Raw genomic sequence first — 25,557 nt, forward strand, 5'->3', positions numbered from 1 at the left:
ATCTTGCATGTCGTAGCCAGTTCTTTGCTTAAGATTGGAGTGCAGGGGAGGAATAAGCTATCACCTGAGAGCTCGCAGGGAGGACCCCCTGGTGCTGAGTGACTGATGATTGAGCATACCATCTCTACCAGCCAGGGCATGGCCTCAGGCAATCCTACTTATCATTATGAGAGCTAGAAATGCAGGCCCCATAAGAACACTTGCCCTAGAACCTTCAGGGAGTTCATCTGTGCCTCCACCTACCAGGTCTCTCAGCCAGTGAGAAGACAGGACCAGGGAGGTGGACACAATGGCGATGTCCACAGGGTCCACGTGGTGCCCCCATGGTCTTCCACAGGTCCATGGAAAGGGCCTCCCATCCTAGTTCCAGGAACCATGCCACTCCAGGACAATGTCTTGAGCTTTCCCACCACCTCTCATAACCAACCTTCCCAGATCCATCATTCCCCAAATTGCTGAATGCCTTCTCTGCCAGTTATCATGCCAGGTGAAGGGGTGCAAGAATGAGTAAGGAGCTACAACTTCGCAGTTAGGAGTATGAGGGCTACAGATTCGAGTCCGATCTCTGCTCTTCATCAGCAATATGCCCAGTTTTCTGAGCCTTGGTCTTCGGTAGAAAGGGAGAAATCATAGTCCCTACCTCCTGAATCACTGAGTTCTGCTTCCAATTGTTTCCAGATTGGCAGCCAAACCCTGGCAGACTAGAGGTTGGGAGGGGGTGCTGGGACCCTCACTCCATTACTACTGCTGCTGGGAAAGGGCAGCAATCCTGGAACAGGGAGCAGGAGGATGAGGCAAGGCTCTCGGGCTTCAGCACCAAGCTCTAAAACTGGCCACGCTTCCACCTGGGCTGGCTCCAGGTCCCTAACCCCGTGTCAAGGGCTGCCCTCATAGCTGGAAGTGTTCTCCCTGCAGCTGCTGGCTGCGTTCTGGGCAAGGGCCATCTCCCCAAGCTCCTACTCAGCCCCAGGGCAGAGAGCCAAAGGACTTACTGTTTCTGCAGGAGACGTGGGCCTGGGGATAGGGATTTGGCAGGTGTCTCAGAGTCCCAGGGCTTCATCCTCTCTTGCTCTCCTCTCCTGAAGCTTCAAAACAGGGCTTGTTTGGGAATCTGGGTCCCCTGCTTGCCTGCTTGTCCACCTTTTAGTTCAAAACCAGCCCCACACTCCCACCCCCTCACAGCTCCATCCCATGAGAAAGCAACCAAACCACCTTGACGAACACATTTATTTAATATGGGGGTGGGGTATTGCTGTCTCTGTCAGTGTGTATGGAGTGGCAGGGAGACAACTGGAGGGACTTTTTCCCTGGAGGAAGAGGCTTTTCAGGCTCCAGGCTGGGGGGTGGGAGCAGACTGAGGGGACAGGAGAAGGAAGTGGGGGATAGGGTGAAGCTCTGCACACATCCTTGGGACCACAGGTCCAGGCCCACCAGTCACCAAAGCAAGAACCGAATAAATAAAGTGCAACCGTGGAGTTGGGAGAGGGAAAGAGGGAGGGCACCGGGCACGCCCACGCCCACAGCCCACATTCAGTGCTGCCAGGTCCGGCCCACCTCCTTGCCAGACCCCCTTGTCCAATCCCTCCTATGTCTGTCCCTCCATGAGCCAGACAGAGCCCCTGTGCAGCTACTGGAGGTAGCGATACGCCTTAAAGCAGTGGTTGCCAGCATCAGCCACCACCACGTGTCCATCTGAGGTCAGTGCCAGGCCCTGCGGGCCATACAGTGGCTCTGCAGACGTGTTGATATAGGACAGGAAGGAGCCAGAGCTGTCGAATACCTACAGAACGAGTAGACAATGGAAGGAAAGGTAAGCTCAGGCAGCTGAGAGGTATTTGTGGGAATTAGTGGGGTGTGCGCAGGGAGCAGCAGGAAACCTCCCCCTCATGCCATCGCTGGGCCTTACTTACCTGGATGCGGCTGTTGCCCCAGTCAGCCACGATGATATTCCCATTGGAGTCCACAGCCACGCCCGTGGGGGCATTGAACTGCCCATTGCCCTCTCCGTGGGAACCAAACTTGAAGAGGAACTCTCCATCGGCACTGTATACCTGACAGGGGAAAGGGCTGGGGACTGCGGGCTCAGCCTTAGGCAGGGGGCAGGGCCATAGAGGACAGGATCACACCCCAGGGCTAAGGCCCCCAGATCTGCGGCTACAGCCCGGTTCTTCCCAGGTTCACATTCATGCATCCACTGCCTGCTGAACAGCTCCAGCTGATGTCCCTCGGACATATCAAATCTAACAGCCAATCTTCCCTGGGAAGGCACATCTTCTGCATTCTCTTTTTCAGGGACTGGCAACACTCATTTGACATGAGTCATTCTCGACTCCATCTTCCACTCTCCTTGACAGCCAATCAACCACCACAACCCACCACTTCTATCTCACACCTGTACCCTATGGTATACATTGCCACAGCAATGGTGCTCATCGTTTCTCATCTGGATTACTGCAGAAGACTGACCTTCCTGACTCTAGTCTTGCCCCAACCAGAGTGATCTTCCTAAGGTGCACAGGACTGTATCACCTTGCTTCCTGCCATCTTTCCATGTCTCCCCATAGCTCTTAGGATGGCGGCAAGCCCTTAACAGGACACACAAGCCTCAGCCTCACTTGAACCACTTCCTTCTTCAGCCCAGCCTGAACAACTGTGGTTTCTTCATAAACTGAGGGGTTCCCACCTCCAGTTCTTGGCTTCTCCTCCTCTACCTCTGGCTAATTCTTGCTGGCGCTTTAGGTCATTCTCAGTCCCGCCTGAATCAAATGCTCATGCTATGCCCTCACACAGGCCCCCACACTGCCCTACCACGGGACCTATTGCTTCATCCTGCAATACACTGGCTATCTTCTTCTCTTCCCTGCTAGACCGTAACCACGAAGAAAGGGACATATTTGCTTTATTCATCAGTGTACCCTCTGCTTCTAGCACAGTGCCTGGGACAGAGTTGCTGCGACATAAATGTTTATTGTTCAAATGAATGATCTCAAGGGGGTAAAAAAGAGGTGAGGGATTAAGGAGTCTTGCAGAAGAGGAAAGGATGTTGGAAAAGTGGTCAGAGAGGGAAGGAAGACACTGACCTTCACTGAATGGTTATGGAAGTCCGTCACAACAATCTCATTCTTGTTGTTCACAGCCACAAAATGGGGCCCTGAAAATACAAAGTGGTCTCTAGGGCAGTAAGCGGGGGTGCTGAGTGGAATGGGGAAGAACATCTGGGATAATAGTGCTGGTGTGTTAGAAGAGGGGTGGGGTCTCTGGGGCAGAGATAGGTGGTCTCTGAGATGATGGTGCTAGGATACAGTGAGGGGAGGGGGTCTTCTAGGGCCAAGATATAGGAGGAGGGCTCTTTAGAGTTGGGGTATCCAGGGGAATTCTCTAGGACTGGGATATAAGACTAAATTTCTGACTTGTCCCCCAATACCTGCAAAGTGGCGGTCAGTGGCCCCACGGCCCCCAAAACGGCCAACCAGCTTCCCATTGGGCTGGAAAGTAAAGACGCAGCAAGACTTATTGTCGACCACGATAATATGTCCATTCCGGTCTATGGCCACTCCCTTGGGACCCATGAGGCGGCCAGCTCCAATCTTGGTCTGTAGGAAAAGGATACCGTTAGGGGCTTTATCCTGCCAGGTGGGGAGAATAATCTGTCTGGGACCAAAGCAGAACCTTGGACTAGGGATGGGCCAGTCCAGGCCCTGACCACGAGCAGGTACTAGAATGGTCCCCTCAAGCTGGCCACTGGGGTGAGGTGCAGTAACAGTAGGCCTCACCTTGAACTTGCCCTCAGGAGAAAAGATGCTGACCCAACGGTTGTCATAGTCTGCCACGATGATATCTCCATTGGTGTCCACTGCCACACCTGTGGGGCGCTGCAGCTGCCCAGGTGAGCGCCCTCGGACCCCGAAGCGGAACTTGAACTGGCCTTCATTGGAGAAAACCTGGGGCAGAGGAGCAAGGGAGGGAGCAGGGAGGAAGGGAGAGACCATGGGCAGAGGGAAGGGAGCAGGATCCTGAGGGAGAAGACCCCCATTCATTCAGTCATTTATCAGGGATTTACTGACACCGTGCTGGGGGTACAGAGAAAAATCAGACATGGCCGAAGACCTTGGGGGACATGCAGCAGAGGTGTGAACAGAGTTGTAAGACTATGAAAGGGGTGAGAAAAGTGGTAGAGAAAGACTCCAAGTGAAAGGGCTATCTCAGTGAACCACCTAGTAAGGATGCTGAGATGGACCTAAGTTAGCCAGAAAAGGAGAAAGCAGCATGCAAAAGACAGAGTCCAGTCTGGGCACTGCTTGTGCAGTGCGGCTGGACTCCCGGGAGCTCTCCCCTGAAAGGCAGGAGTAAGGCTCCATCCTGGGTGTAATGCGGATTCATGGAAAATTTCTGGGCAGCGGAGTGACAAGATGAGATTTGCTTTTGTGGTATAAAATAAGAAATACATTTGGTCTTTCACCCTGGTTCTTGGCACAGAGACCCTCAAACCCTTGGACTCTCCTCATTAATAAGGAGTATCTTATCATTTATAAAGAGCCCCTCTGGAGCTTCCACTAATGAGGTGACTTAGGCTGGGACGCCTAGATAGCCTCAGGATGGGGCTGGTCACCAGAAAGAGATTGAGGGATTCAAAGGTTGAAACTGTCAGCCTTATCCTCCAACCTCTGAGAAGGAAGGAGTGGGGACACAGATTAAGCTCTATCAAAATTCCTGAGTAAGATTCGATGACCCTTTGGGTTGTTGCTGGGAAGACAGCACCCCAGTTCCATAGAGACTGGAGCTCCGTCATGAAGGACCATTCCAGACTGTGCCCTTTGTACCATTTCATCTGGCTGTTCATATGTATCTTTTATAACATCTTTGTAGTAAGCTGGTAAACGTAATTAAATGTTTCTGTGAGTTCTGTGAGATACTCTAGCAAATTAATTGAACCTAAAGAGAGGGTTGTAGGAACCTCCAGTTTATAGCTGGTCAGTCAAAAGCATAGGTGACAACCTGGACTTGCAACTGGCCTCCAAAGTGGGAGCAGTTTTGTGAGGCTAAACCCTTAACCTGTGGGATGTGATGCTGTCTCCAGGTAGACAGTGTCAGAATTGAGTTAAATCTGTAGGACACCTCAGTGTCCACTGAGAACTGGAGAACTGCTGGGTGGTGTTGGAGAAAAACACGGGGGAGCTTTTGAAAGAAAGCACTCCAGCTGTAGGAAGGAGTCGACTGGAAGTGAGACAACCTGTCCAGGATGCTGCAGTAGTCCAGGTGAACACAATGATGGCTTGGACCACGGTACTTGCTGGAGAGAAGCAGATGGACTCAAGAGACATATAGGAGCAGGACTAAGTAAGATTGGTAGCAGACAAGAAAGGGGTAAGGTTGGGATGGGCAAGGATAAGTCCATTCAGGCTATGGGGCTAACGAGGTAACCTTCCTTCCTGACAGGGAATATTCAACCTCTCACCCTCTTCTACCTCCTCCACCTTAGCTGCCCAACATGTTCATCTCCCCATCCTGGAAGCACTCCTTTAATGCTCCTTCTCTCTACAGCTAAGTCTTCCTGCTTCTCCTTCACAACAGAAATACCACTCACTGCACAGGTCTCCTACATGCTTGGTTTGTTACAGGCTCTAGGGACACAAGATGGATCAGAGCCATAAGCAGCCTTAGGATACTCAAGTTCTGGGTTTTAGCCTTGCTCTTCCCTCCAGACCTGATCCCTCTTTAGTGGACTGAGCCCCCTGTCCCATCCCCATCTCGTAGTCCTGCAAGGCTGTCTGAATTGGTCCCACCAATAGACATCACTCTCTCCTGATGCTGACTTCCACCCTGCCCTCAACTGGCTGACCCGCACAGCCGCTGGATTCTGCTTTGGTCCCTACCAGTGGGCTAGCACGTGCCAACACAGAAAGGAGAACCCGTGGGCTGAGGAGCCAAGGTGAGAACAACTAAAAGGTTATTACCAGATTAGCAGTTAGCAGTGCCTCTGCCCCCTCCAGTCTGAGCAGCTCAGTTCCCAGCTCATCACTGCAGCTTTGGGGGACCTCGCTCTTCCCATCCTATCCCATCCCCATCCTTACACCTGGCCAACTCGTACTCATCTGACCCCCAGAATTTCTAGGGCCACTTTTTCAGGGAAGTTTGAACGATCAACTGTACCCTCTGCATCAATATACACATAAAGTTAGGTCCTGATGATGTACACGTTACAGCTCTTCATTACAACTGTTACTTCTGTAACTACATGCTAAATCCTTCTCCCCTTCTAAGGATGTAAGCCCCACTAGGGCAGGGACAAGGGACCACATCTGCTTTGTTTGCTGCTATATTTGCAGCACTGGTATAGCACCTGGCTTGGAACAGACATTCAGCAAATGAATACATTTCTCAGCTCAGTCTCACACCAGAACTGGATGTCTCCATGTGAGTGTGCAGTTATCTCACACACAAAACCTACAAAAGGGGACTCACCAATATATAACCCAGGCCTGCCCTGAGCAGCAAGAACCCCTCCCCAGGGCACCAAGACCTACCACTCCTGACCTTTCCCTCTCCCTTGACATCTGATGGCTCATCAAAACCTGCCGTATTTGTCCCTGATCATCTCTGGAATCTGCTGGTGTCCTAGCTGGGTCCTTAACATCTCTATTCCATATCACGGTAGCCTTAAGTAACTTCAGGTTCTGAGTCTAGTTGGGGAGAGAGAGACTAAAACAACATAAACAAAACAAGCCTGTGATTCTGGTGAAATAGGAAAGCCTATAGCCAAAAGCTGAGGTTGCTGAGGAGAATGTGATGAATATTCTGCCTGAAGGAAATGAGGAAATCTTCACAGAAGAGCTAGACTAAGACAATTACACAAGGATATAATTTATATAAATTCTTAATTCAAAATCACAAAATTTTTTCTATCAGCTAATGCTGATTCAGCACAGTGAGGGGATTTGCCTCGGTTGCCACCATAGGTCCAGAGGAGGAGAATTTCATGAGACCCCAATCCTCATAAACTCAAGGTGGGGGGATGCGGGCCCAGCCCATATCAGGCCTGAGGACCCCAGAGTAAGAAAAGCAGAAACTCAGCTTTGAAATCAGACAGCCAGCTCTTTACAGCTATGAGGTTGGGGTGTAGGGGGAGCCGGAGCAACGAGAAGGGTTGATGTAGGAGCAACAGGTGTAGTAGACAGGAGAGGGACTGCACAAGGCACTCCTCTCCATCCCCCCCACCCCCACCCCCACCCCAAATGCATGGGCAAACAGAGCCCATCACTGGAGAGACAAAGTAGCACACATCTTTCTGTGCACATGAACACTGACATATGTGCACAACAGGGAAGGTTTCTCATATCTTGACTTTGGTGATAGAAGCATCTCTGGCATAAAGAACAGGAAAGGAATTGGAGGGTGGAGGGTGTGACTAAGCAGGGCCGCAGTACCAGTCCTACCCACCCCCATCCCCTCCTCACCCTCAATCTGGACCCAAGCACCTTCCTGTGCTGACCTGGGCTTCTCTCTTCCTCTGCTCTTGGGAATAGGGTAGAAATAAAGGCAGGCTAGACAGGATTGGGAAGATGTCATGAAGAGTACCTGGCACCTTCAGCCTGCTTGGTGGAAAGCAGGGGCCAGGGAGGAGCTGACATTGAGGTGACAGACCTTTGGCAGAGCTGGATCTGTAACCGGCTACTCAGGCAGGGTCAGGAGGAAGTGTAAATTTATAGGTGTTGTAGAGAGAAGACAAGTATTGACTCTATAGCATCTTACTACGCTGATGGACAGTGACTGCAATGGGGTGTGTTGGGGGATGTGATAATATGGGTGAATGTAGTAACCACAATATTGCTCATGTGAAACCTTTGTAGGATTGTATATCAGTATATCAATGATACCTTAATAAAGAAATTTTTTTTAATTAAAAAAATGTATAGATGTTGTAATGATCTTCAAGGAAAACTTCCTGCTACCTCATAAAATGTTTCCAAGAACTGAAGTGTGTGATTGTTACAAACAATTTGGTACAGGATAAAATCAAAATTCTACAGCCTCTCCAAAACCATTTATAGTGTGACCTCAGCTACTGGGTTCCAAACAGCAATCTACCTCCAGCCCTGCTGGGATCCTTTCAGTTCCCTGAACACCCACTCCCAGCACTTTCCCACCTCCTGACTTTTGTTTACAGCCTCTACCTGGACAATGATATTTTTAACAGTAGCTAGCATTAGAGGGGGTTCACTAGGTGTCAGGCACAGAACATCATGTCATTTAATGCTCCCAGCAACCCTATGAGGTATCTTTTCCTAATTTTACACATGAGTTAACTGAAGCTCAGAGAGGTCACATGACTTGTCAGTAAGTGGCAGAGCTAGGCTTCAAGCCCAGGTGTCTGGTTTCAGAGCTTGAGCTTTGAACTGCTCCACTGTGTCTCCCACAGCACCTACCAGGAGGCTCTGGGCTCACTGCAAGAAATAGAGAAAACCACGCTTCCTGGCTTTAAGGAGCTGGATGTGCAGCGGAGGCCATGTCCATTGTGTGGTGAATGTTTTAATCAGGTGTGGGAGGGCCTGGGAGGGCCGAGGCAGGACCACCTGAGCTGACATTGAGGTGACAGACCTTTGGCAGAGCTGGGTCTGTGACGGGATCTTCCAGTCTAGCCACTGGAAGGCACCCCTTTTCATAAGTTACTCCCACTTGACTGTCTAACCAAACCGATATTTGCAGAGCCTGGGGCAAACAAGATACATTTTGGAGCCAGGCAGGCTTATTGGAAGCTACCAGGGAAGGCCTAAGCCTGCATCCTGACCACGTGGAGAAAGCGGGAGAAAGGTAGCTAGCCAGGTAGAGAGAGGGGAAGGAAGAATGAGCCAGATCTTTTGGGGTCTAGGCGCTGGTCTGGCCTGGACCACAGCCTGGGAGGTAGCGGCTGCAAGCTCATAAAGCCTGGGGCCTCCCTGACTGAAGGTGCAGGTTCCTGTGCCCGGCTGGGGCGGGTGAGCAGTGGTGCGCGGTTCAAACTTTTTCAGGGACAGTACTTCCTGTGGGGTTTTATCTTCCAGGTGGTAGCCTGTGCACAGTTCCCTTGGGGACGGTGGCCCTCGGGAGCCCCCACTCCGTGTGGGGCCGCAAGGCGCTCACCTGGATGCACTGATTGTTGCTATCTGCGACCACAATGCGGCCGCTGCCTGCCGCGGACACGCCCTGCAAGTTGGTGAATTCACCCTTCTCTCTTCCCCGGCTGCCTGCGGGCGGGCATCGGGGGGGAAACAAAAGGCTTCACTCTGAGGTCACTTGGGGCCGCCCTCTGTCCACCCGCCCGGCTCCACCCTGGCCACTGTACCGACACGGAAGACAAGCTCGTCCTCGATGGGGTTGTCCTTCCGCTTGCCGCCTGTGCTGTACATGGAGCTGGGCCTGCGCACTGCTTTCTGGCGCACGTGACTTCCTGGGCCACCCGGGGACTTGACGCGGCGCTTGACGTCGTCCGGGGACGGTGGCAGGTCGCCAGGGCGCAGGGCACGCACACGGAAGGGGCTGCCACGTACTGGCTGTCCGTAGAGCAGCACCGACAGGAGCAGCTCACCTTCCGTGCGCGCCGTGTACACCAGCTCGTACGTGCCGTTCTTGTGGTCTACCACGGGCACAGGAAGGCGCGTGCCGTCAGGACCTGTGATATCGGCACGCAGCTCGGCGCTGCCTGTACGCACCAGCCGCCCATCCTTGTCTTTGGTAGTGACCGTGAGTGAGGCGGGCTGGCCCACAAGGGCCTGACGCAGGCCCTCTCCCGTGGCCACTGTCTCGTGTGCAGTGGCACTTGTAGTGAGCAGTGCGCCCAGATTGAGCACCGATCGCCGCAGCCCATCAACTTCGAGGACCAGTTCCAGCTGCGCGTTCTCATGTGGCCGCTCTGGGAAGGCCTGCGCTGCCAGCGCAGCCAGCCGCTCCCGCATGTGCTTGCGCACTAGCAACACCTCTGGGGCCGAGCCCAGGCGCAAGGCCTGCTCTGCGAAGCTGCAGCTACTGCCGATGTGTTCCTGACCCTGGCGCAGTGTGTCTAACTGGGTCTGCAACACCTGATGAGGTGAGGGGAGGGGAGGTTGAGCAGATTGGCAGAGGGGGCCTCTGTGATTCCTGCTGAGCTTGTAATATGGCAGCATGAAAGAAATACAAGAGGGTGAGTGTGGACAAGGGACATAGATGCCACAGCACCTGTGGGGTCATGTCAGGAAGCCGAAAGTAGAGACTAAGGACAGGGGTGTGCAGGTGTGGGAAACGGGATGCATGGAGGCAATAAAGCCATCTCATGAGGGGCAGTGGTAGGGAAGGGTGATGGGACGCACCTTCTGCTTGGCCCCACAAATGGCCTCCAGGTCGCTGACCAGAGCCTGCTTGCGCTGCTGCAGCGCTTGCTCCAAGTCCTCAAAGGCTGCGCTGATCTGGGCCAGGGCCTCTGCCTTGCGCTCCTGTAGCTGCTGGCTGATGCCCCCGACTAAGGCGATAGCTGCGGACAGCTGTGGCAGGCTGGGGATGGGAGACAGCTCATACCGGGATTGCTTGAGGGTGCCCCCACCAAACCATTCTTCTCCATGGGGACACTATTGCTGCCCTCCAGATCCCCCACCTGCAATTCCCTGCCCTCCCTAGGAATTCTACCTCAACCCCCCAGGCGGTTCTTCCCTGCCCCTATTGAGACATCCCTGCCCCTATTGAGACACCACACCCGGGATGGCGCCCCAGCCCAGCTTCCCAGCAGGCGCCTACCGGCCGCGCACAGCCTCGAGCTGGCGCTGAAGAGCCGCCTTGTGCTGCTCCACTACGTCACGCAGCAGCACCGTGCCGTGTTCCCGATGCTCCCCTGCACGGCACTCGCCGCACATGGCCGTCTCACAGGCCTCACAGTAAAACTCCATAGTCTGGTGGCATAAGGACTCCAGTCAGGTAAGGGCTAGATACCAAACTTCTTTGCCTCTTCCCCTAACCCTCTGCCCTCTTTGCCCCTCGCCTTCTAGGTGCACCGTCTACCTGGACCACTTATCCAGAGAAACACCCTCTCACCCACAGCCACTTGGCCCCCCACCCAGCCTCTCCTCCCCCTCCACCCCAAGTCCTGGCCTCACTGGGCCTGCTTGGGCCCACCTTGCCTTCATGGTTGGGGCAGGAGAGGGGGCGGCCAGCCACTGCACTGAGGGGGTGGGGGTCCTCGGGGTCGTGGGACCCATCAGGTGCCTGCTGCATTGCCTCCATAAGGCTGCTGATGAAGAAATTGTTCTGCAGGGCTGAGACGCCCTGCTCAGGGAGGATGGATGTCTGCCGACACACGGGACAGGACAGCGTCAGGCTCTGGGCAGGGATGTAGTTCTGGAGGCATCTGGAAAGGGAGGAGGGGGAGGCAAAGGAGAGGGGATAGGGCAGCATCAGTGACCCCTCCTCACACGTGCCATGGGGGCCAATCCCTCTCCTCACATCTGTGCCACTACACTTTGACTTGAAACCTCCCTTGTGAGCACACCCATCTTGTCCCACCAACAGGTGTAAAAGGCCTTACCTCTCACAAATGAGTAGAAACACATCCCTGACCTCTCTTAGAAGAGCAGACATGTCCACATTCCTCACAGTGTGCACAAACATGGGTTCATCTTTCATAGATGTTCACAAACACTGGTCATAGAAAATGTGCCTCTACAAACCTACCTACCCCTCTCTTCATCAACTCATTAAACATTTACTGACTGCTTACTCTTGCCAAATTTGTGCCAAGGTTTGGGAATGAAAAGATACAGCCCAGTGCCTACCTCTAAAATACTTCTAGTCTACAGAGGAAAAAGAAAGTCACAGAAATAGAATTCATCAAGTTAACAGTATAATGATTAAAGGCATGGGTCCTGGAGCTAGGCTGCTTATATTCAGTTCCCAAGTCAGTCATCTATTATACTGTGGGACTCCTGACAAGTTACTTAACTTTTATGAGCCAAGGATCCTTCCTTTGTAAGATGGAGACAGGACAGACTGCATAGGGCATTGGGGGATTAAATGTAAAGTGCCTACATGCCTGACTCAGAGAAAGCACTATATACTATAGGCTACCAGCATTATTAGAAGGAATCAGTAATAGAAAGAATACAGTAGAGGCAGTGATAAGGAAATGCATAAAAGGGGCATCCAGCCTGGGTGGGTGGAGAAGATAGCCAGGAAAGGCTTCAGAGGAGGTGATACAAGTTAAATTTTTGTGGATGAGTAGTTGTTAGCCTGACTAAACAATGCAGGGAAAGGAGGAAAGTTGTTCCAGACACAGAAGGCAGCCAGAAACTCACAGTGTAGTAGGGAACTAAAAGCGGTGCGAGGTGGCTGGAGACCAAGTCCAAGGCAAGGAATGGCAAGAGGCAGGCAGGAACCGGCTCCTGGGGCCTCTTGGGCCACATGAAGGAGTTTAGAAGTTATCCCAGCAGTAACGGAGCTACAGGAGCAGATATACGGCTTACATTTTGTCAAGCATCTCTTCACTGCCTCTGTTGGAGGGTGAATTTGTGACAAGACAGCAGACACAGTACGATGCCATTCTCATTGTTATCACCTTTTATCAAGCACTGTGAGCCCTGTGCTGTGCTTTGCACTTTGTTTTATTAGTGGACTCAGAAAGGGGAGGTGGTGCAGCATAACAAAGCTGGTAAGAAGAACTGGAGCCTGGATTCAATCCAAGGGAAAACATGTGCTTAACCAAGATCCTCTTGCAATAATCTTGTAAGAGATCTTGCAACAGATGAGAAAGGGCTGGAATTAGGCAGTAGCAATATAGGTTATGAGGTGGGACAAATGTGAGAGGTATTTAAGAAGTATAACCAGCAGGAGGTGTCATCTGATTAGATATGGGGAGTGAGAGATGAGTCTTGGTTGACTCTCAGATTCCTAGCTTAGATGATCGAGTGGACAGTGGTGACATTCACTAAGATGAGAACCACAGATGGAGGAGCGGCCTGTAGGGAAGTTCAAACTTGACCTGGTTGAGTTCACTCTAACAGCAGGATATCAAGGTAGACAGACCAGTAGACAGGTGGGAAGAAGGCAGAGGTATCTACTAGAGATAGAGGTGGGGATGCATCAAAATTTAGGTGGTTTCTCTAGGAATGGGAGAGCATGAAATCAGCCAAGAAGGGGTATACAATGACAAGAGAAGGACCAAGAACCCAGCAAATACTGAATGAGGAGAGCCAGGAGGAATGGGCAGACAGGTAGGGGGAGACACCATCAAGGCAGCAGAGTGGTGCACTGCATTTCCAGAAGGAGGGAATGAGTAATAATCAGTATCAAAAGCAGCTGAGAAGTCCAAGAAGGTGAGGACTAGAAAATGTCCACTGAATTTGGCCAGTATGAGAAGGCTTAACAGTTGCCAGTTGAAGAGTGAACAGGAGGTTGGTATTTTGAATGAGAAAGGGGGTGAAAGATTAGATGGCAGCTAACAGGGGACAAAGGGACCAAGGAGAGTTCTTATCTGTAATGAGAGCATATTTATAAATTGATAAGCCAGTAGAGAAGGAGAGGTCAAAGAGACAAGAGGAGACAAGGTTTTTGGGAAGGGGTGATGGCTCAGGTGGCCTGAGAGGAGACCCCATCCTCTGCAGAGGGAGGGGAAAGAGGTGGCTGTATAGAGCACAGGGGCAAAGGCAGAGTGCAGCCTACCCTGCCCGAGGCAAGCCCAGCTGCTGAGCATGACGGCAGGGGTTCCAGAGGAGGTGAGGGTAGGCACTGGGCCCTGAAGGGAGGAAGAGAGGAAGCTTACTAGAAACCGACTGACAGCAGGCCAGTGCTGGGGGACCACACATTTGTGGAGGCAAGGTCTGCAGAGTGTAAACTTTCCTACGGCCTGGATCTCTTCTCTTAATGTTCTCTATACTTCTGGATCTCAATTAACTAATTTTTATTACTTTTACCAAACACTATGTGCCATGTACAAGTCTAAGTGCTCTGCAGTTATTAACTTATTTGCCATCTAGTTTCCCCTGCAGTCCTCAGAGAGTGGTTTTTGTCTCATACTCCACATTCCCTAAGGCAGGTGAGGCTGTCCTCCCCACCTCCACCTGGAACGTTTTATTCTTCCTCAGCTACTTGGGGCTCATGCCTTTGGTCTACATCACCCTTCCTGTTACTTCTCCGTTGGCATAAGACTGCTACCCCATTCACTGCAGTCTTTCTTCTGGCTCACTCTCTTCTTCTGCCACTCCCCACCACACCCCCCCACACACACTCCCGCCATCATTCTCAGAGGCTCTGACACCCACAGGGTGACCCATCCACCACTGGGCCTTCTTAATTCCCTGCCTCTCAGCCAGTGACCCTTCCCTCCATCTCACCTCATCTGTCCACTCCCAGGCTCTGCTGCCTCTTGCTTCTTAGGCCTGCATCAACCTGAAATCTCCATTTCAACCTTCCCCTGGCGCACTGAATCTGGGGCTTCCCCTGCAGACTACTTGGGAATTCATCAAGACCTTCCTGTGTGTTGAGTATGCCTGGCTTACAATAGTTTCCTAACTGGTTTTCTGTGTCTCCTCTTGCTCCTCTGTAAGCCATTCTCCATACAGCAGGTAGAATGAGGTTTAAAAAATCTAGCCTATGTCACAATATTTCCCTGTATAAAAAAAAAATCCTCCAATGGTTTCCCATTGCATTTAGAATACAATCCACTTTCCTAAAACTGCCGAACTCCCCATGAACTGTCCTCTTTCAGACTTCACTTCATCTTCCTTTCCTCCTCACTCAGCCACACTGGCTTCTTTTAGTCTCTGAACATGCCCCATCTACTCCTTCCTGAAGGCCTTTGCATTTGTTTTTCCCAATGTCTGGAACAACCTGCACATATCTGACTCCTCATCCTTAGGTCAAATGTCACATCCTCAAGGAAGCCTTCCCTGATGACTCTATGTAGACTAGTTAGACTAGCCCCTGACCCAACCTCCCCCACTCACTCCCCCTTTATTTCCTGCAGAACATTTAGCCCAAGCTGCAACTCTCCTGTTTGATTATTTGCTTGCTTACTCTCAGTGACCAACTATGAGAGTATAAGCTCTTTGAGGGCAGGGATCAAGGGATAAATGAGTAGTAGTTAAGCATGAAGGCTATGCAGGCAAACCTGGATTCAGACCTCAGCTATTTACTTGCTGTGGAGCTTCAGAAACATTTCTTAATTACTTAAAGGCTCTGCACCCTAGTGTCCTCCTCTCTAAAATGGGGTTAACAAAGTACCTGTTGTAAGTATTAAGTGAATCAATACATGTAAATCACTTAGCCAGTCCCTGGCAAATAGTAAGCAATCAATACATGGTAGCTGCTGCTATTTATCATTTTTAAGGCACTGATTTTCTCCAGGAGCACTTGGTGATCTGGGCACAGAGGTACAGACAGCCAATTACAGCTCTGATCCAGGATTGAGCTTCTGATGCATGGGTTTAAAACAGGACTGAGGGAATTGTGGCACCAGTCAGATGTTAAGCCATCAGATCCAGGATGAGCAGGAAGAAAGGGAGGCCAGCCAGGATGGAGCTGGTGGCTGGGAGGAGAGGGAGCAGTCAAGTAGGCTGAATGTTTATATGCAAAGCTGGTATGGTGGAATGGGGTAACGGGAGCCAGGAGTAGGGTAGTGGAGTTTATGACCACAGAAGTGATATCATTCTGGGTGATGGCAAGGCCCAGGCCATGGCTGGGAGACAGTATGACTGAGGTGGCATGGAGGATGGCCCTGGAGAAAAAGCCAAGAACCAAGAGGCATAAGTGGGTAGTGAGGTCACCAAGGTTGACAGGAAACTTGCAATAGGCAGGAAGGCTGAGACTCTTTCCAGCTGATGATGGGGAGAGAGCAGGAAAGCTGAAATCTCAGAGAGCAGGACTGGAAGGGAAGCAGTGTCCCTGGGGCGGAGCCAGGTTTCAGTGAAGGCAGGAGGCAGAGGGAAGGCTTGGGTGGAGGCAGTGGTGAGAAGATCAGGGCAGGGACCAAGCCACTTAAGACAGAGCAATGAATATTGAAGGCCAGGGAGAGAGTATCATCAAAATACTGATGTGATCATGTATTAAACCCTGCAAAGGCTCCATGTGGCTCTCAGGGTAAAGGCAAAATTCCCTAACAGGTCTACCAAACCTCAAGGGGTCTGGTCTCCATCTACCTCTCTAGTATCATTCCACACCATAATCAATCACACCCGCTCTGCTCCAGACCCCCCAGGCTTCCTCTCGGTTCTCTTATCTGACACATTTCCCCATGCCACATGGCCTTTTCCCACATTCCTCCTTCTGTCCAGAAGGCTCACATCACTCCCTTCACTTAGTTAACTCCAGTTCATCTTCCAGAGCACACTGCGGGGCAGATGCCCTGATTCTCTAGTCTCTAACAGATCCCTTCCAGGCTCTCATGGCTCAATGCTTTATTTGCAGTCTTAAGGGTACAATATTACATTTATCTGTAGTCTGGCTGTAGGATTGATTGCCATCTTTCTCCTTCATTATACTGGAAGCTCTTTAAGAGCAAGCACATCTTTTTTGTGGGGACAGGTCTGGCACATAGTAGTTGCTTGATAAATAAGTGTTTGCTGAATGAATAACAAATAGATGCCTAGAGGCTGGAGGGGTTGCCTTTCACTCAGTGCCGCAGGACAACAATGAGGACGGGCAGTGAAGGGCAGACAGAGCTCCTACTATCCTCCTACTGGTCACCAACTTTTCTGATGCCAGAACTAGTAGGGAGTCTCAGCTCTATCTCGTTTCTGTGGTGGTGCTGGAGGCTGCCTTGGGCTTTGCAAAGGGGCAGAGGAGACCCTCTTTAGGGCAGGGACTGTGGTTCAGTGTTAGAAGCTTCCAATCCTCTTATACATTTTTGCAACAACTCTCATCTCCTACAAGTAGGGGTTCATCTGCTCTCCTCCTTGTGTGCACACATTCCCCTCACCTCTTACAGGTTTACACATGCCACTCTCCCTCAGGGGGCCTGCAAGATCCTCACCCCTGCCTAGTACACACACATCCTCACCTCTCACAAAAGGTATGCAGGCAAGGCAGGACTTTGGGGCACCGGTACCGATCCAGGCAGATGCTGCACACCAGGAACTGCTTGTCCATCGGCTGGACCTCTGGGCCAGGGCTGTCCTCCCTCTTCGCCATGGCAACCACAGATGGCTCTGCCACGTACACAGCCTGTGTATGGAGAGATGGTCAACACCAGGGAAGCCAGCACTTGCTCTCCCCACCTATCCTCACCTCTCAAATCCCCTGAAGAGAACTAGCCCCATTTCTTTCCATGCCAGTGTCAGGACAGGCAGTGATCTGGAAGGAGCAGGGTGAAATTGGTGGGCCGAATGATCCATGAGCATGGTGTGCTGGTTAAGAGCACAAATTTTGGGTTAGATTACATTTTAAACCCAGCGCGGCTTCTTACCAGCTGTATGACCTTGGACAATTCCTATAACCTCTGTAAGCCTGGTTTCCAAATCTGCAGTTGTGGAATAATCCCTATGTCAAACGACAGTTTGATGAATTTGCAATAGCATGTGTGGAGTGTATGGTAGGGGGTGCCCACTTTCACTGACACATCCATCCTTCACCTCCTCTGCTCGTCCAAATCCTCCTCCAGGAGGCCTTCCTGATGGATGGTCTTTCCTCTAACTACCTGCAGCCTTTCTATCCATGCTCCAACCTACCTCTCAGCCCAGCAGCCCCAGACGCCATTCTCTCCACATCCAATCAGTATCTTGGCCTTGTGGATTCTGCCTCCCAAATACCTTATTCCCTTTCCTCCAACTGCACCACCACTGCCCCATGATGCAGCAAGCTCCTGACTGGTACCTTGTCTCCTCACTTGCCCTTCCCATGCATCACCCTCACAGCTAGAATGAGGCTTCTAAAACACAGCTTCCATCTTGTCACTAACTCCCTGTTAAAATCTACCAGTGTCCTCCAGAGGACAAAGTCCAAACTCCTTTAATTGGCCGATAAGGCTTAGCTTTGTCTGGCCCATACCTCCCTCTACAACCGCATGTCTCATGATGTTATGATCAGTCACACTGGTGTCTTTTCAACTCCTGGAAAACTTGTTCTTTTTTGCTTCTGAGCAGTCACACATTCTGTTCCCTCTGCCTGAGATCCTCTTATAAGCCCCACTTTGCCTGGCTGACTCCCACTTAGCTTTCAGGTCTCCATGCAAATGTCACTTCCTCCAGAAGGCCTTCCCTGATTTCCTGAAGTCTGGGTTGAGTACTTAACCTGTTGAGTACTTTACCTTTGTGTCCCTCTGTACCCTCCATCCTAGCAGTTATTCGCTAATCTATAATTTTCTTATAACTTCTCTGCTTCCTCCACTATATGCAGAGTTCTTAGGGGCAGACATTGTATTTCATTTTTTTATTCCTACCACTTAGCACAGAGCCTGACACATGGATTGATCTGTGTTTATTTAATTAATTCAGCAATTTAACAGATATTATTTATTAAGTGCCTACTTTGCACATGTGCTGGGGATAGAGTGATATGCAAAACAGAGATGGTCACTCTCCTTGTGGTGGGGAGGTGGTGACAGATATTTTAAAAGTAAATAAACAAAAAGTTATTACAAAATATGGGGAGGGAAGTCCTATCAAGAAGAAAAGGATGCAATGAGAAAGAATAATTTTTTTTTTTGGGTGATCCGGGGAGGTCTCTTTCAAGCAGAGCTCTGAGGAAGGGAAGGAAAATGGTAGAGATGAAGGTGGGGACATCAGAGAGTGAAGGAGGGAAATCATTCTAGGCTGAAGGAATAGCATGAATGAAAGTTCTTAGGCAGAAGGCCCATTGAAAACACAAAAGGATCATGTGGTTAGTGCAAAGTGAATGTAAGGCAAGAGGTAAGTTTGGGAAGGTAGGCTGAAATGAGATTACAAAAGACGTTGATGTGAAGAATTTGGATTTTATCCTAAATTGGGGTGGGGGAAAGATGATGCAACTTACAAAACCCAATAAATTAAAAGGCTACTCTGACAGCTATGGGGATTGAAGAGGAACCAGATTAGAAGTAGCGAGACTAGTTAGGAGACTTCCCCAGTTCTTCAGGTAATATGATGTTAGGTATCAGCAGAGCTATAGGCAAAATGAACTGATGTGAGAAGTTCTCATGAGGTTAAATCAAAAGGACATCACAATGGACTGGAAGTGAGAGGGAAACGGGATGTCAATAACAACTCCCAGGTTTCTCACTTCAACACATGGTCAGCCATGCCCAGAGAGAGCCGAAAGCTGAGGAGCTGATTGGGGCATTCTGTTTTAGGCATGCCAAGTGTGAGGTGCCTGCATGATATCCAGCTAGAGATGTCAAGTCAGGAACAGAATACAGGCTGATTAGAATAGAATCTGGGCTGGTTATTGTTTTGGAAGCAGTGGCATATTAATGGCACTTAAAGGAACGGGAGTAGATGAGACTACCTAGGGACAGAGAGCGTGAAGGAGAACCCAGAGGGGTGGGAGGAAAACCGAGAGAGTGTGGGACTGTGGAAATTAAGGGAAGAGACTGATTCGAGAAAGGAGGAATGGTGAAATAAGATGAATGCCAAAGAGTGCCCAGTAGATTTGGCTGTGGTACGGTGGTAGAGGCAGAAGCTGGGTTTGAATGACTGAAGAATGAATGGTGATGAAGAAATTAACATAGCAGATGTAGACAATCCACAAGAGAAGATGTAGACAATCCACAAGAGAAATTTGGCCAGGGAGGCAGAAAGCTAGCTGGACGAATTCAAAACAGACAATGACTAGAATCAGGTCACCACTATCTGTTCCCAGCTAGATGCACCATGGACCTCTCTTAAGACACTGAGTGAATGAATGTACGTGTGCATGCAGTGGGGCCAGTCCCGAGCCCTCTCCAGGTCTGAGGCTTGTGTTTGTGTGAGGGCAGGCATGGCTACAGTAAGGGCCTCCCTGAGAGCATCTTTTCCTGCTTGTGGGCACTGGGATTTTGAGGTTCTCCTTCCAGAGAGACTTATACCAGGATAACATCGCAGGAGGAAGACAGATTGAGGGTTGGCGGAAGAAACAAGAGGCTAGAGCCAAGCTGAAGCTTCTGTCTGGTGCAGGGGAGGGCGGGGAGGAAGAGTAGGCGTGGTCTACTGGGCCCGGCGGGCGCAGCTGGAAGTAAGGCTCCGCCTCCCTCCAAGCCCAAGGGGCTATCAGCCTGTCATACAGGGGCGGGGACTGGGCTACATCCAAGGACTCACAGCTCCTCCCTCCCTTCCCCTTCCTGCTTCAGTTTCCCACCCAGACTTGTGGGGCATGCAGCCGCTGAGGCCTTACCCTAGCCTGAATCACTAAGTTTCCTTTCCTCTCCTGGGCTCCTCTCCCACTGCTCTCATCCCACTGCGCCCTAAAGATCTGTCCCCAAGGTCCTATAGGCCATGTTTTAAGTGGGCTGTTTATCATAGCAGACACTTGGTGGATCTTGAACTCAGACCTCAGATTTCCCCCTCCTTCCTCAGAGCTGACTACTGCCATCCTGCATTCCTTATAGGACCCATCTTTTATGTCTCCGTTCTAAAGGTACCTCATATTCACATTTAGCATTCACTCAACACCTCTGCTAGGCCTGGAGATACAAAGATAAACAGCAGCAGCTCAGCCTTCATGGGTTTCACAGTCGAATAAACCGATTACTGTACTGTAACATGGAGGGCTGTGATGGGGCAGCACAGATGGCACCAGGAGCACCTAAACTATATCTGGGGTGGGGCTGGAGGGTGACTGGCAGTTGGAGGTCAAGGGAAGAAGATGCCATTCACACTGAGCACTCCATATACAGAGAGCCTGGTGCCTTCTGTGCCAGGAGACTGAACTATATACTGTGACAGGGGAGGCCTAAGAAACAGGATGGAATGGTAGGCAGGGGCTAGATCACATGCTTTGTTGGCCTTATGAAGGAGTTTAGATGTTACCCTTCCTTGCTAAAGATTGAGACTTTATACAAGAGCCAAGGAAGTCTTTGTGGGTCAGGAGTGGAGAGGGTTTAATATAAAGTGGTAGAGTGATAAGAGTAAATTTTTGACTGGTGCATGGAAAATAGAGGGGTCATGGTTGGAGATACTCCAGACTAGAGATGAAGGACGCCTTGACTAGGGGTGGGGCAAAGAGGAAGTTGAGAGATATGGACTTCATAGGGAGGAATCAAGAGAACTTGTACCTGGTTGGTTTGATGTCAAGAATAGAGAGAGAAGAAAGAATTAGAGATGATTCCTAATTTTCTGGCTTGGAAACTTTGGAAGAGGAGCAGTTTGGATGGTAAGTTCAGTGTTTAGTAAGATGAATCTGATGTACCTATGGGCTTTTCGAGTGGAGAGATTCAGCTAGCAGTTAGAAAGAAGCTGAAGCCAAGGAAAGAGGTGTGGCCTGGAGATAGGAATTTGGGAGTCATTGGTGTGGAGATGGTGCCTGAAGCCATGGAAGTGGATGACATCACCCAGAGAGGGCAGAAGGTGAGCAAGGAGAACCTGTGACTATGCCCCCAAGAAACCTACGCATTTAAGGAAAAGGCCCAGCAAACAAAGCCTGCAAATAAATTGAAAAGGTGGGGCCAGAGGGGCAGGAGAAGCAGGAAAGAGGGACAGCGTGAAGGCCCAGGGAGAAGACAGCTGCAGCATAAGGGAATGATTTTCATTGGGAAACGCTGCAGAGATTGATCTAAAGCCCAAAGAAGCTGTGAGTAACTTCAGGGGGTGTGGTTTCTAGGGGCTGGAGGACAGAAAGCCAGATCCATGGAGCTGAGGAGGAAGTTGATTGTGAGCACATGAAGACAGATAGCACCGACTCCACTAGATCTCTGCCATCTGCAAAGGATGTGTTTCAAGGCTTTTCAGTTTCTCCAAATTCCTAAAACAGCATCTTATTTCCTGTATGACTTCCTCCTACCACCTCACAAGAGTCCCTGCATACATGATTTACCCAGCTGTGAGTGGAGATAGATGACTGAGGCATTGTTAAAATGTTGATGCAAGAGGTCAGTTAGGCTCACTTGCTTCCTAAAATGACCCACTCCTGTTCACGAGCCTTCAAGTGTATTTGATCATGGAGGCCTCAGTAAGATGACAGGTGACTATACGTTAGTCTTTGAGGGTTTCTCCAGAACAGATGAAACCTTGGAGGAGGTAAAGCCAAGGAATCTTTCAGGCAGATTGGCAAGGAAGTGATGAAATTCACAGTACCATCTCCCCCACTGCTGCCAGACTGAGTAGGTGAATGAACCATCCAATCAGTTGATCAACTTATCAAACAAACTTCCGTGGGCACACTCTGGTCCAGGACCTGGAACTGGAGACACAAAGCTGAAACAGATGTTCTTCCTGTCCTTCACAAGTTCTCAGACTGACTGGGAAACAGACATGGACAGAGGTAACTACAATGTGTTAAGTGTCATGATATTGACAAATTCAAAGTGTTATGAAGGTGGTGGAGGAGAATAAAGAAGGCTTCCAGAGGAAAGGCTGTATGGGCTGGCTCTTGAGAGACAAATAGGAGTTTGACAGGTACATTGGGAAAACAGTAAGTAAAGGAAGAGAAGCATGAAAAATCAGGAAAGATGGACTGGTTACAAAAGAGCGCAAGACTCAAAAGGGCAGAGGCTGTACTCAAGACTTTCACAATCCACTCAATGTGAGTTCTCCACTAGCCTCTCTGGCTGCTCCTTCACTGCCCATTCCTTAAATGTTTAGTTCCACAGAGCTTTGTTCTAGGGCCTCTTCTCTCCCTTTCATATTTGGCTTGGGAAATCTCATCATCTCCCATGGTTTTAGTTACCTGTCCACTTGCTAATAACTGCCAAAGAGTTACTTCCTGTGCAGAAAACCTTCTGGAACCTCAGACCTGTTTATCTAACTGTATCTTGGACACTTCTACATGGATGATGCATAGAGACTAGTCTAAAACTGAATTCATTTTCCCCTAACCTACCCTTCCTGCTGCATTTCTTATCTCAGTAAAAGGCACCAGCATCCACCTAGCCACACCAGTCAGAACCCTGGGAGCCTTCTCAAGTCCTCCTCTTCCTCTGCCTTTAGAAGTGGAATCAAGGTTATAAGCTATGACTATAACCTTGATTATGCTTCTAAAATGTGTCTAGGTTAAAAGTCCGGACATATAGGAGCTAGTCCTGAGTTTGTCATTAATTTCACTATTGCAAAGTAAGTGGGCAAGTTGCCACTCTATCCCCTTACTTGTAAAATGGGAGAGGGGGGTCTTTTTGTTCCCCAAATCTGAAATTCCCAAGGTTCTCTTTCCATCCAAAGGTCCCTACAGATTGTAATATGTGTCCATGATTAAATCCCATGTTGTACTATCTTGAGGATTTGATTTCTGGTTTTTACAATAAGAGTAGGCATATTAGGGGGTGGTTGCAGTTGCCCAACCTCCCAAAATAAATGTGGAGTTTAGGGCACCCATGACACTCCCTTGAGCTCCCGCTACTCTAGCCAAATGGTTTTGCTCTGTTTTTCTGAACACAGGCTGTACTATCACAACTACAGGCCCTTGCTCAAGCTCTTCTCTCAGCAAGAATGCCATTGTCCCCTAAGTGGCTGAGACAGCACCTGGCACACAGAGGGTGCTCAGTACATGTTGGTGACAGGAGAGCCATGTTAAATCACTGCAGTTCTCTCTCAACAGAGAGGCCAAAGCAAAGGCAATAATAAGACAAGTGAATGAAGTTCCAAGGAAAAAGCCCTCCACTTAACATAAAGAAGCTTTCCCACAGCAGGGTAGTAAGTGCTCTGTCACTTGGAGGCATGCAAGCCAAGAGAGGCAGAGCACCTGTGAGGCCTGCAGCTCTGATTCCAATTCTGCAGCAAACCAGAGCCCTGCTTAGGGGGGAGGAATGGGCACTGGTGAGCTGGGCTGGACAGACAAGGCGGCAGAGACCTGTGAAAAAGACCTTTACATTTCCTTCAACCTCCCAGATATCATCTACCTACTGGGGCCAGTCCTGGGTTTCTGCTGTTCACATCAGAGACCCTCACACCAGGACCGAACCCATGGCCTGCCTTCAGCAGGACTAGTCTCCCTGAGATGCAGCCTGTCCCTCCAACCTGCAGCCATCTGTCCCTGCAGGTTTGCAGCCCAGGATCTGAAGCCAAGTCCAGAAGGAAGGAGGCCAGAACCAGGAGGGGCCTGGGGTCCACCAGGCAGGGCCCAGGCTGCAGGAAAATCAGAGGGGTCCTTTCCTACAAGAAACAGCCTTCAGATAAGGCTTCCTGTCCAGAGAGCAGTGCTAGAGGAGAAAAGAGTCCTCCATCCTGGCTGGTGGGCCTCTAAGTGCGTGAGGAGGATGGAGGGGGGCGCAAGGGATGGAAGTGTCTGCACCAGGGAGAAAGGAACCCTTCAGACAAGCCGGCCCACAAGATTCCACAGTCCCATTCTGCAACCCCACCCGCCCCACCACCACCCTCGACTGCAGCGGTCGACACCCTCCGCCAACATACACAAGCTTCCAAACCCCGCGCTCCTCCAAGAAACCATCACCCATCCACCCGCGCCACCCCCCCTCAAACACGGACCTCACGTGAGCAGCCACAGCCCGAAGAATCCCCCCACCGCTCTCACGGACCTGGACACGCCTCACGTGGACAGAGACAGGCACGGCTTTTGAAAAGCATCTGCGCCCCCACCCACAGACACCCGGACCGGCACGCCGCCGCTCGGACCCGGAGCCGGACAGACAGGGATACGAACCCACTCCTGGGGGCCGCCCGTCCCACTCACCGCGGCGGAGCAGGATGGGAGGGCCAAGGTCCGGACTGCGGCCGCTCCGAGGGGCCCGTACCGCTGCCCCCGCTGCCAGCGCCCGTCGGCCCGGCCCTGCCCGCGGCGCCGCCCCACGTCCCGCGCCTCCTCCTGTCCCCGCGCTGGCGCCGCCGCCGGACCCGCCGCACAGGCCGGAGGGAGGGGCCGGGGCGGGGCTGCGGACCGGCCGGGGGAGGGGGCGGCCCGAGCACTGAAGACCCACCCACGGACCGCCCGCCGCCGCGGAGGCCCCGCCCGCCGCCGCGGAGACCCCGCCCGCCCCGCTCCGCCGGGCTCCTGCTGGGGTTGCCTCCGGAGTCGGGCTTGGGAGCCGGGGAGTCGGATCCCGGGTCCTCCTCACTCCCCGATCCCGGCCAGCTCCCTCTGGCTTCCCTGGCTCCTCCGAAGCGCCGCGCAGCCGGGCTCAGCAGCTGGGCTGAGGTTCCTTCAAGAAAAGGCAGCTAGCTGGGCAGCAGGGATTTGGGATTCTGGGAGCTGGCCCGGGCTGCCTCCTGGAGGTGCCCTTCCCGGCTTTCTTGGGTGCTCCTACAGAATATGCTAGTGTGGTCTCTGCTGAACAGGGGGAGACGGGGATCGTCTGTACCTCCGCAGGATCTCTGGGCGGCGGAAGGGCTCCAAGCGGGAAGCGCAGTACCCAGAGCTCTGGGAGAAGGGGCTGACGGGGTAAAAAGGTGGGGGACTTAATTGGTTCTGGGTGCCTGCCTGTCCCTCAGGAGCCCCCTCAGGAGGCAATTATGATTCAGACCATCCAGCGACTCCCTTCCACACTCCAAAGACCAGAGCAATTCTCAGATCATC

At 51.2% G+C, this 25,557-nt stretch overlaps 1 protein-coding gene across 2 annotated transcripts; it reads right to left on the bottom strand.

Moving 5' to 3' along the window:
* Window positions 1–1,211: 1,211 nt before the first annotated feature.
* Window positions 1,212–24,903, bottom strand: TRIM3 (tripartite motif containing 3). Of its 2 annotated transcripts, XM_036889976.2 has the most exons (12): window positions 24,718–24,902; window positions 16,988–17,151; window positions 11,116–11,347; window positions 10,741–10,892; window positions 10,320–10,500; window positions 9,320–10,052; window positions 9,118–9,221; window positions 3,774–3,941; window positions 3,425–3,593; window positions 3,081–3,151; window positions 1,911–2,051; window positions 1,212–1,780 (listed from the first exon to the last, which is right to left on the bottom strand). In XM_036889976.2, exons 2-12 carry the CDS (start codon window positions 17,116–17,118, stop codon window positions 1,628–1,630), a joined length of 2,235 nt encoding a protein of 744 aa, XP_036745871.1. In that variant the 5' UTR covers window positions 17,119–17,151; window positions 24,718–24,902; the 3' UTR covers window positions 1,212–1,627. The 2 variants fall into 2 exon arrangements, with proteins under 2 accessions (XP_036745871.1, XP_036745880.1); XM_036889985.2 differs by lacking the exon at window positions 16,988–17,151 and having other exon boundaries at window positions 24,718–24,903.
* Between the last annotated feature and the right edge of the window lie 654 nt (window positions 24,904–25,557).

Source organism: Manis pentadactyla, chromosome 9 (assembly GCF_030020395.1).
Source record: "Manis pentadactyla isolate mManPen7 chromosome 9, mManPen7.hap1, whole genome shotgun sequence".
Taxonomy (NCBI): Eukaryota; Metazoa; Chordata; class Mammalia; order Pholidota; family Manidae; genus Manis; species Manis pentadactyla.

Bases quoted from the DNA above. Each gene is read 5' to 3' on its own strand.
- TRIM3 (XM_036889976.2), bottom strand. From the start codon at position 17,118: ATGGCGAAGAGGGAGGACAGCCCTGGCCCAGAGGTCCAGCCGATGGAC. The intron at 11,348-16,987 runs GTGAGGATGTGT...CTCCCTTTCCAG, and splicing joins CTGCATACCTTTTGTGAGAG to ATGCCTCCAGAACTACATCC. The intron at 10,053-10,319 runs GTGCGTCCCATC...TCACCTCATCAG, and splicing joins TTTGTGGGGCCAAGCAGAAG to GTGTTGCAGACCCAGTTAGA.